Source organism: Macrobrachium nipponense, chromosome 10 (genome assembly GCF_015104395.2).
Source record: "Macrobrachium nipponense isolate FS-2020 chromosome 10, ASM1510439v2, whole genome shotgun sequence".
Classification (NCBI taxonomy): domain Eukaryota; kingdom Metazoa; phylum Arthropoda; class Malacostraca; order Decapoda; family Palaemonidae; genus Macrobrachium; species Macrobrachium nipponense.
Genome location: NC_087204.1, coordinates 22829440 through 22841837, shown reverse-complemented (window position 1 = coordinate 22841837; position 12398 = coordinate 22829440). Strand labels below are relative to the sequence as shown.

Here is a 12398-nt window from a genome sequence, read left to right as displayed (position 1 = left end):
TAAAGCAGCATATGTATTCAGTTAGAACAGCCCAGACTTCAAATATACTATTTATCCATCTGAGCAAAAAATCTCATTGTATAAATTGGGGCGATAACTCTGTAATTGGTAGCTCTAATGATTATATTTCAAGAATTTACTGGAATCAGCAATTATACAAATCGATGAAAAATAAACGTAAATCTTAGTCTGGGGTTGTACCATTTGGACCCATATATTTGTAAAATGTTCATGAAGGACCTTAAAATAAATGAATTAACTACTAATTAATTAGCCCCACATGTTTTTAGTTACTATTTTTTTTTCTCACTCTCTCATGGTCGCTATATTTATATCTTATGGCCTTTTCTCACTCATTGTTTGAACGCTTTTGTAATTTGCATGTTACTAATACAAAGTGCATTGTTTTTCTAATTAAATTGCTTTTGACCAGTGTGTTTGACTACACCGCTCTTAAATCCTTAATCTATCCTTCGGGATTTAAATAAAATTGTACTGTCTGGTCGTATATGCGTCTTTGTTTTCAACATGCATTGTTTTCTGACTAAATTACCTATGACCACGTGTGGGTGGCTGCTTTGAAATCTTTAATGTATCCCACGGGCGTTTTATCATTTCTTTAAAATGAATTGGACTTTTTGTTAATCCTGTAATGCCCGTTTGTATATGCTTACCTGGAGACCGTCTTTCTCTTTGTTCTGACCAGTCTTGCCTATAGTAAAGGGTCGTTCAGACCGAAAGATCTCGGCAGCTCTTGTGTTTTCATTTTCATCCGTGACATTACCTTTATTTATATATCGCATCACGTTTGATATATTTCGTGATCAAGTTATTCATATATGTATATATATATATATATATATATATATATATATATATATATATATATATATATAATATGTGTGTGTGGGGGGGGGGGGGGAAGACGAAGTGATAAGTGAAACTTGGACAGTAGCCACAAATTTCAGAACTATCATCTTCAGTAAATGTCTGGAGGCAGGAAACGACACTTTTATGCCGTCGATGGAGAAAGTTCTGATTACCAATAATTGCCGCCATTTTTTTTATCGGCTGGTGAATCCTGCCACAGTCGTCTCCTGGTAGTGCCATGTACTGCAGCTGGTCGTGAGAAAGAAGAAGAAGAAGAAGAAGAGGAGAAAATAAGACACTTCCAAATTTCTGGAAGTTCATATTTTTTGTTATTATCCTTTTCATTGAACTGTAGTTACAAATTAATAGATAATTATTGAATATTTGTTAAGTCAATGTATCTAACATAACAACAAATAAAGTAATATGCATGTCATTGTTAACATAATAAATGAATCAGTCAATAAAACTGAAGAAATATTCCTGAATTTCAGTGCAAAATTTCAACATTATAAGTAAAATTCTGTTAACCAAAGTCAGTACTTTGAATAACATCTAATCGGGTAGAAGGGCAGAGACCCCATACCCAATTTTTCTTCTTAATATAACTAAAATATCATTTTTAAGTATTTCATCTTGTATAGACCTATATATGCAATGACATTTATAGAAGAAAAGGTCTAGTTTCGGAAAAAACGAACCCCCCCCCGCCATAAAAGAAACTCTAGGCCCTGAGAAAGCAGAGGAAGTTCAGATTCTCTTTTGTTTTCGTTCGTTCTCTTATTTGGGAAGTCTCTTTAGCCCGATTAACGATAGATGACGAATCGACGTTGTAGGGAGGATCAGCAAACACGAGAGTAATCAACACTGCAGGTCCTCTGAGTCATGTCCAAATTCGTTTTCTCTCTTTGCCTACTGACTGAACCCGTGGGAAAAGATGGAATAGTCACAGAAGGTATGACCGACAACTCCATTTTCTGCAGCAGAGATCGAACCCACCTTCATCTTTCCCAGAATGGCTGTTAACTGAAAACGAAAGCTTGGTATTTTGACAAGTCACTTCTGTTGTACTGATTTCAACCATCATTTTGATGAGACCTTCATTTCAGTCTTCTCCCTAAACAGTTAAAACGAACTGTGGCGTCAACTCAGCTCACGTTATAGCAAGAGAATCAAGAGAAAATTAATCTTTTACTAAGAAAATACATAAAAAATGCGTTTTTGATAAGTCTTCCCTGAAAGAGACGTTAATTTTTTGGGTACTGCATTCAGAAATATTATGTAAATGCTCTACTATTTATTTTTCACGTTTCTTTTGATACCTTCTTATGCATGTACCACTTTTTTTTTTTAAGGCACTTTTCACCTCTCATTGAAAAATCTTTTGCCAAAATGCCGCGTTAGGCCTGAAATGTCTATTGATGGTCTTGTTAAACTAATTTATGGTCATTCATTAAAATGTCAGCTGGGTCTGTTCCCTATGCTGTCTTGGGCACGATTTCCTCTGAGGTAACCCGAGTGCCCAAAACCGTGATCTGGCAAACCCTGGCATTGGCATGAACGCTAAATCTGATTCTTCTTCTTTTTTCATTCTCCCATGAAGTGAAGAAGAGGTGGCAACTATCATATACCCACACGCATTGAACAAAACTATACCACCAATCGTTGCAGGGCTTTTTAGCTTTCTGCAAAAGAAAACAATTGAGATGGCTATTTATCTCAGATCTTAACAACTCCCGTGGCTAGAGGGCTGCAAATTGCCCTGTTGATCACCCACCATCCTGTCATCCAATATACCAAATTGCAGCCCTCTAGCCTCAGTAGTTTTTATGTTTATTCAAGGTTAAAGTTAGTCATAATAGCCAACAACACTGGCTGAAAGTTTCATGGGTCACAGCTGAAAGTTTCACGCAGCAATATACGCTGTTCAGAAAACTCGACTGCGCCGAAGAAACTTCGGAGCATCTTTTACTTGGATACATATCTTGCTGTTTAGAGTACTATATTTTTACCTGTGACTCCAACAGCACCATTGAAAGACAGGGCACAAGTCTCATAGACAGAATTATCTCTATTAATGACTTATATTATATTGTTTTCCCAACCGATTGTAATATGAATTTTCCTTACCTTAAGTGACCTATGGTTCAGAACCATTTCTCCAAAGAACTATTATGCACAGACCTGCTGCAAATTAAACGTAGTTACTTAAATTTTTAGTATATACAGATATATATGTATGTGAAATGAGTATGTATATATAGTGTATGGGTATGGGTATATGTTTGTATATACATAGTAAATTGAAGTATGTTGAGCTATGAAAAATATAAGTATATTTGTTGATTATGTACATAAATTACATATATTTTATATGTATTGCATTGTAAAATGACCTTTAGAGTATTTTTTTAAATAAAAGAGAAAAAAAAATATCAATACACTTTCCATTGTTGTTGGCAGTGAGACTGACAAGCATTTTTTTCTGCAAAACTTGAATATTGGATAGGTCTTGAAGTATTTTGCATCCATATATTTTATCTTTCTTCTGGAGGATATCAGACTTTTTTTTTCCTCCTGATGGGATCAAGGAATAACCATAATCACTTCATTGGACCTTAGTGGTCCCCTTCAATTCCATTTTACCCGGGGGGAGGGGGGGAAGGTTAGTGCCTTTAGTTTACCTCCCGTGGTGCGCTGTAGGCAGTATTTAAGGATCTTTGCAGCGTCCCTTCTACCCTTAGCTGGAACTCTCTTTCATTCCCTTTACTGTAACTCCGTTCTTATTCTCTTTCTTCCATCTGACTTTCCACCCTCTCTAACAATTGTTTTCTAGTGCAGCTTCGAGCTTTTCCTTCTGTTACAACTTTCAAACCTTCTTACTGACCTCATACGTCCCAGCGCTTGCCCTTTGGCTTAAATTCTGTATTCTATTTGATTTGATTCCATTTTCAATAAAAACGAAGGGTCATCCTTTCAATAGTGGATATTGTCACGCTCTTTTTGTTCAGTGTCTTTCAGGTTGAATTGAAGAGCTTCTGTAAGAAAAGGCTACAGCTTTTTACTGATCTTTGACATTAGATTTTACAAGGAGCCGAACACAACTTCTAAAAATTTTCAAGCTAAAACACAAACTTTCGAAGAATCACAGACAAATGAAAAGCACCATAGGAATCATGATTACAGGTTAGACTATACAAATTAAAACTACAAAATAAAAAATATATAAAGCTCTTGGCAGTGTGGTTAAGGGGGGAGTAACCTATCCCAATTTGTCATGATGATTAGCTGAACATGTTTCTATGTTCGTGGCACATTGAACCCTCGATCCTCCTGTAGATTTTGTGACAACTCTTCCTATTACGTTGTCTCAGTTGAAGAGTCTAAATACATTGATGCAACTTAGATCATTTCATTGAAAATAGAAGCCAAACTAAGACACTCTTACTCTCAGTCCTTTTTAAGACAACTTCCTGTCAAAATATGAAAGTAGTAGGCCATTTTTCTCATTTCAAAAATCCCAAAACGTTTTGATCTTACACTGTTATTTTGTCTTGGGAAATGCCTGGATCAACTTACAGTATATAAAAAGATTATGTATATATTATTTACAAAAATATCTGGCTTGGTACTTGGCAAAAACAGCTTCAGTAATGATAGAAACACTGGAGCCACATTTCCTCAGGTGAATCTCTTTGCAGTCCCTCATAACTAACTCGGGAACTGCTTTAAGCCTAAAACTATATTCATAAGAAAGAATACGCAAAACTTTGCTCACTAAACATCAGACAGTTACAAGAATATTGTTCTTTACTTATTACTGAATAAAATAGAAAGGCTCCCATTTAAAACAGCTCTCAGGCTCACGACAGTGCCCTTAATTATCACGGATGCCCTCACACAGGTCTTCCAACTTGGTTGTGTCATTCTGAAAAGTATTTGCGGAAGATTAGTGAGAGAATCTGAAAGTAAGACTAATAACACTTAAAACAAATGAAACTAATGAAAAACAAACTCCAAGAGGAAAAGAGCTTTTTGTGTGTTTAAACTATTAAAACCACTGTATTTCAAAATTGCTATTCATCACCTGCAAAATATATGGTTTTCAGTCAGTGGGATATCTTAGCCATTGTAAATATACGTAGGTACCTTGAAAACCAGAGACTTCAAAAGAATAATATAAACTCATTTTTTGTAATATTAGCCAAGTTTTCCTTGATTGTTAAATATCTTTTTGTGGGATTTGTGTTTGCAGAACAAAACAGAAACAGAGAATTATGAAAATCAATGAATCAGATATTGAAAGCCACAAAAAAAGATTTAAAGAAAATTATGCTAAGTCCAAAAATAGGTTTGACATTTGACCACTGCTTGTGGCACGAGCAAAGCACTCACCACAGAGAGCTTGGTGCAAGCAGCCCATTCCTTCAAGCTGACGTAGTGGTCGTCGTTGGGGTCGCAAGAATCCAAGAACGTCCCGATGCAGTGCTCCATGGACATGAGAGGGGCTCGGATGGGGAAGAGTTCGTGACGAGAAACGGACCTGCAAGAAAGTTACAGAAGTTAGACCTAGGCCTACCTGAGTCATTCTTTGCTTTTTCTCAGTCGGTACAGTAGTTCCACGTTGGACGAGTCGATTTCGCGGTCGGCTACCAATCCGGTGGTCCGAAGTTCGATTCTCGGCTCGGCCAACGCGGAACCACAGGAATTTATTTCTGGTGATAGAAATTTATTTCTCGATATAATATGGTTCGGATCCCACAGTAAACTGTAGGTCCTGTTTGCTAGGTAACCAACTGGTTCCTAGTTACGTAAAAATATCTAATCCTTTGGGCCAGCCCTAGGAGAGCTGTTAATGAGCTCAGTGGTCTGGTAAAACTAAGATATACTTCTTTCTTCTCAGTCAGTACAGAGCTGTTCAGCGCATGCGCAGCAGGAGGACTCCACATATGAAAGGCGAAGCGTTTGTATCCCCGTAGGAACAAACGAAAATGAGTCAAATCTGTTATTATTATTATTATAGAGTGATGTAAGGGGACACTGTGTTCCACTTCCAGACTCCCAAGGCTTTCCTAATGGACTGTTTCTTTTTTTAAAAAAACTGGTAAAAGAAAGCACGGTAAAGCTAAAGATATTGGCCAGCCAGTTAGGAAGACCCCTAAGGGATCGGACGCAAAGTAAAAGACAGAAATAAGTGCATCTGTGGGTCGAAGGAACTCTGTAAAAAACTGTCATCTATGACGTATACATGAATCTTCAACCACTGAATTCCTCTGAATTCCAAAACAGTATACAGTAATGGTGGAAATGGACTGTTATAGAGATTGTTGAATTTATTGCCTAGACGCATGTATGAATGCAATGGGTAACTTGATGTCATTAGCATAGGACAGTACAGTACAGTACAGTACAGTACAGTACAGTACAGTAGTTAAGTTTACAGTGACCGATAAGTAAAATTAAGTTTCATTACAAGTGCTATGATTTTATGGAAAAGTCTTTTGTTAAATACTGTTACACATAAAGAAAAGATTCTGAATAGCACATTGTAGGCAATATGACTATTTTTGTAGTATACCTTCTGTCACAAGACTTTGTCACAAACATTTTTTTTTAGTACAAGACTTTGTCACTGACACGTTTTTCAGTACAAGACTTTGTCACAAACATTTTTTTGCATTACTCTCTGCAGTTTTGTCTGTTCCCTTCCTATCTAGCTGTCCACCTTCTTCAACATCTTGCTCACAGACCAGTGATTCTAGGATTGTGGGTCAATTGTCTCATGCACCTTATTTATACTAATAAAGTCATCTTAATCTACTACGATCCCCTGGTTAGAATCCTCACTGTATTTATGACAATCTGAATACTCATAAATACAGCAAAAGGAGGCAAATACAAGTTCTATTTGGGGTAAGAGCTGATCTCTCCATGTGTGTTTGGCGTCCTTTGGGGTCAGTTTCTTTAGTTTTGTATAAGAAAAGACTTCAAATTGGTTTGAAGTACTTTCTACAAATTTCACCATCATACTGTTCACCCAATTTCTATCTTCTCACACTTAATCTCTTATACGTGCTAGAGTTGATCATGGAACTTCCTCCAACGCCACCTCTTTTGTTGAAATGCTGTGCTTGGTATCTTGGGTGAACAAAGTAAAAATATATATTTTTTTACATCACTTAAATTCTGCAAAGTTTATTCAAATACACTGTGAATTTAACTCTCACACAAGTATTCTGTTTCACATTCCAGTTAACTCTTAATGGGCTGTAAGGTTTCACCATTCTTTTGGCTCATTGAGAGGCATCAAATCAACTTTAGCACCTCTCTCACATTTTCATGGCCAGTTTCATGAACACAAACACCTTTTCAGTTTCAGAATGTATGACTTCAATTCTGCTTTGCTTTTGTGCCTTACTTTACTTGCTTTATAATTGTACTAATATATGATTTTTGTGCTCGAATTGCTAATGCCCTGGACTCCCACTCAAAAGACCGGGGTTCGGTTCCGTGGTGAGTCAGTAATGTGTTTCTGTGAAACACATTCCCATGTGTTCATTTCCACAGTATCTCACAGTGGAAGGGGTAAGTCGAATTAAATGTTACCAATACGAGCACTGATGGGCCGGTGGAGTTGAGTAAAATTTGCTGGTATGTTAGGACTTAGTCACCTGTCCGGGAAGAACCTTGGATACGTAAGTACTCAGTTTCCAACTCGTTGTATGACCTTTGTGCCCGAATTGCTAATGCCCTGGACTCTCACTCGAAATACTGGGGCTCGGTCCTGTGGTGAGTCAGAAGTTTATATGTATATACACACATATATATGAGTCATATCACATTACCGTGATTCATATATATGCATTAAGTTACAAATGTCCTTTAATATCTAATTTGCTCTACCTCGGAAATAATATATCTTCATATATGTTAACCTAAGGGGAATTTTTTAGTCGATAATAGATTCGGAAGCTCATGGGGTCTCTCATGGGCGCGAACCATAGAATCAAGAATTCTTGATGCACAGTGAAGCGCTCTAGACCACACATAAGATATATCAATTCCGAGGTAGAGCGAATTAGATTAAAGGACATTTGTAGCTTAATGCGTACACTTATAGGTATATGGGACATGTTTCAAACTTGTTGCAGTTAGGAAGACGAAAAAAGGCTTACCTGTCACGGGGATAAGAATCCAGGTCACACCACTTCCACACGACTGCGTTAGTCCACTGCTTGTTGGAGTCCTCCTCGGCTTCCTGCTCGAGGGCCAGGTAGTGCTCGCTCAAGGACTTGCGGTCGGCCATGTCACGCATGATGCTGAAGAGCCACTCCTTCATCCTTCTCGGGAAGTCCTCCAACTCAGATTCCTGGCAGTCCTGCAAATGGTCAGCGGGTGAGAGACCTTGCCATTATATTAAGGTCTTGACATGGAGGGATGGATTGAGGACCATATGATTGAGAGGGGGGGGCAGTGTATAAAGACAATTTTGATCAAGTTGAACTAGTTACGAGGTAATGTTATATATACAAACCCTATATATGTATGTATGTGTGTATATATATACAGGCAGTCCCCGGGTTATGATGGGGGTTCCATTCTTGAGACTTGTCGTAAGCCAAAAATCGTCGTAAGCCGGAACATCGTCAAAAATCCTAAGAGAACCTTACTTTTAATGCTGTGGGTGCATTCAAAACTATGTAAACTGCATTCTTATTGCATTTTTCATAAAAAAAACTAAATATTGATTATTTTGCATTTTTGGTGTCATATTTCATCTGCCAGATCAGTGTTTGTAGGCGTAGTAACTCTGGAGCATGCGTCGTAACCCTGGAAATAATTTCTGATGAATATAATTGAAAAGTGTCATAACCTCGGAACGTCGTAAGCCGAGACCGTCGTAACCCGGGGACTGCCTGATATAATATATATATATATATATATATATATATATATATATATATATATATATATATAAACTGATATGTTTGTTTGTATATTTTTACTAACTCCACATAGCTAAGTTTGTATAGGCTCATGGATGCGTTTGTATGTATACGTGCGCGTGTGTCTATGTATCAGTTTTTAATTTCTTAGTACATGTGTACACACACTATACAGGAGTGTTTTTAAACAACAAATACTGTCCATTTTTTTACCAACTCAAAAAAAAAACATTGAAAGGGGTAACCCCACACCCAAATTCCCCAGTCGGGCCATCCCTGCTGATATGGATATGTTACAGTTTGTCATTGCAGGGGACGAATCTTCAGTACTCAAAGAAAGGGTCAAACTGAAGACCACTACCGCGCCCCTCTGCTTCGGTAACTATTAGTTTACGTGCAAAAAGGGCGCCGTGTTTGTTACCAGCCCCTTGTGTGTGACCATAAAAACATGAACAAATAGACAGTAAGTATCGTAAACATAAATAAAATAAAAGGCATAAACATGAACAACATAAAGAGAAGGTGGTAATTGTTCCGATAGGCGACTGGCGAGAATCAGGGCGCGGTACTAGTCTTCAGTTTTACCATACCTGAACTTCTACTAGTTATCCCCATCTCCTGACGTTTTCTTTAGTTCAAATTGTACCGTAGGTGGTAGTGCCGTTAGTGCACATCCCGTGGTGCACCGTAGGCATTACTTAAGGTTGTTTGCAGTGTCCCTTCGGCCCCTAGCTGCAGCCTCATTCATTCACTTTACTGTACCTCCGTTCATATTCACTTACTTCCATCTGACTTATCACCCTAACAATTGTTTCACGGTGCTGCTGCTTTAAGGTTTTCCTCCTGTTACACCTTTCATACCTTTTTACTGTCACTTTCCCTTTCACCGCTGAATGACCTCACAGGTCCAAGCGCTTGGCCACTGGCCTCTGTTCTATAATCCGATCCAATCGGTTCAGATTGGTACCATCTTATCAACAGTTTGCTCCCATCTTGAATTGTGACACGATGCCTAACCTGAAGTAGCTCCCCAGTAGCGTGATCGATATGGTCTTGGCCTGCCACCTCAGTGTCCGTGAGTTCGATTCTCGGGCATTCCATTGAGGTGTGTGAGAGATGTGTATTTCTGGTGATAGAAGTTCACTCTCGACGTGGTTCGGAAGTCACGTCAAGCCGTTGGTCCCGTTGCTGAATAATCACTGGTTCCGTGCAACGTAAAAACACCACACAAACAAATCATACAAACCTAACCTGAAGTCAGTTAGCCTGAGAGAGAGAGAGAGAGAGAGAGAGACTCTCTTACCCTGAATTCCTGGCATTCTCCGTAGTAGTCGATGTGCATGTGAGCATATGCCTCCTTGGTGCAAGCAGGTTCTTCGTCCTCGCACAAGCAGCGCTGGCGGTAAAGTTCGCAGTCTGAGACCCAGGTCTCGTTCAGGTTGCTGCAAACCTGTTGGCAACGGAAAGGAATTAACACAAGGAACAGATGAGTAACTGAGTATATAACTAAATGAGTAACTGGATAAATAAATGAAAATTATTATTATTTCACACAAGTCTCATAATAGTACAAGTCACTCAGGTGGTGAGGAAATCCACAGTGGTGTAAACGTGTATGAATATATATAGATATATATATATATATATATATATATATATTATATATATATATAATATATTTATATATATATATAATACCACTCAAAGCTACAATTGTCCTCAAATATCCAATTCGCTCTACCTCGGAATTAATGTAGTGACACATATGTTAACTGAAGGGGAATTTTGTAGTTGATTATAATTTTTTCCTCTAGTGGATTCGAACCAGCGCACAGAGGAGAAATCAAGACGTCAGTGACGTCGTTACCGACTCGGCCAACAAGTGAGGGGTAAGTTGATACCGATTCCGACCTAGAAATCACTGTCAAATTCAGGTATTTATAATTAGAATCGATATCCACGACAATGTCGTACGTAGCCATATTATGAATTTTTATCACATCACCTTGATTCATATACATGCATTAAGCTACAAATATCCTTTAATATCCAATTCGCTCTACCTCGGAACTTATATATTTTCATATATGTTAACCGAAGGGAAATTTTTTAGTTGATAATAATTTCGTCCTCTAGTGGAATGTGTTCAAATGTGTTACGGCGACGTTCATTAGCTATTTATTATGGCTGGCACTGTTCCGTATGTCGCGCAACTCCTGAAGAGGACAGTCCAAGAAATGTTAAGTCAGCTGTGGTAAAACTTTACTATTCAGGTTTCTTTTTATTTCCTTGGTAAAATATGTTCAGAATACAGCAGAATGAATTGCGGCGACGTTCATCTAATTATTTGGCTAGAACTTTTCTGTTAGCGTTCAGCTTCAGAACAGGACAGTCCAAGAAGTATGTCTGACTGCTTTGTTCAACATATCTATTTATTAGAATGAAAATGTTGAAAATGAATGATGAGCATGTTAAGTAGTACAGAGCAATTATTTATGATAAAATATAGCGAATTTATTTTAATTTTCTTTGGTGAATCAACGCGCTATTTGACCGTAGATTTTTTTAGCAATCTACCCGAGTAAGCTGGATGTCGTTTCACGCCTTGTTGCTATTATTTCCTAGCTCCAGAAAGACCCTGAATTGGAAATTACGCATCTTTTGTCTTGCAAAGTGGCAACGCTTGACACTCCCAGCTTGGCTTGGAGTGTTGGGCTGGTTTCTCCTCCTGACCTTTTAACTATATAGCTCTTGTTTTGGTGTTCCAAGAAATTGCAAGACGGTAGATAATTTTGTTTCTTGATTATGCTCTCTTATTCTGCATTCGTTTATAAAGCTTTGAGAGGAAATTTTATTTTGAAGAATTATGTATGTATATTGTATATATAATTATATATATTTATTATATGTATATATATATATATATATATATATATATATATATATATATATATATATATATATATATATATATATGACAGATAGAGATAGCCAATATGGGTATTTAGTTGGCTTTAATAATAATAATAATAATAAATAATAATAATAATAATAATAATAATAATAATAATTATGAAAATCAATCCGTTCGACACATAAGGTAGCCATTTATATTTATGGTTTCATTAATTGATATAATACAGTGATAATAAAATTACGATTCATGCACACATGCTAGTGAGAAAAGTCTCTGATTACATCACCGTCTGTGCATCTGTATGTATGTGTAAATATATATATATAATATATATATATATATATATATATATATATATATATATATATATATAAATATATATATATATGTATGTATATATATATATATATATATATATATATATGTGTGTGTTGTGTGTGTGTGTGTGTGAGTGTTATCGCAAAACTAGCAACTACGCTGCTTAACTTGATACAAAAAAATAACGAAAAATAAATAAAATATTCCAAATCAGATATTTCTCCCAACCACAAGAAAAAATGAAAATAAATACACGTACATACCCATGAACGATTTTAAAATAAAGAAAAGATAAAAGAGAGAGAGAGAGAGAGAGAGAGAGAGAGAGAGAGAGAGAGAGAGAGAGA

The 12398-nt window shown here is 36.9% G+C and overlaps 1 protein-coding gene across 2 annotated transcripts in view; it reads right to left on the bottom strand.

Annotated features, from left to right (window-relative positions):
- Positions 1 to 3906: 3906 nt before the first annotated feature.
- Positions 3907 to 12398, bottom strand: part of LOC135223467 (SPARC-like) — a 34599-nt gene continuing 26107 nt past the window's right edge. For both annotated transcript variants that reach the window (XM_064261888.1, XM_064261889.1), the window contains 4 exons: positions 10120 to 10266; positions 8046 to 8248; positions 5266 to 5413; positions 3907 to 4798 (listed from right to left, as the gene is read on the bottom strand). In XM_064261888.1, coding sequence (XP_064117958.1) covers positions 4748 to 4798; positions 5266 to 5413; positions 8046 to 8248; positions 10120 to 10266 — 549 coding nt within the window. In that variant the 3' untranslated portion in view covers positions 3907 to 4747. The remainder of the gene's footprint in view (positions 4799 to 5265; positions 5414 to 8045; positions 8249 to 10119; positions 10267 to 12398) is intronic.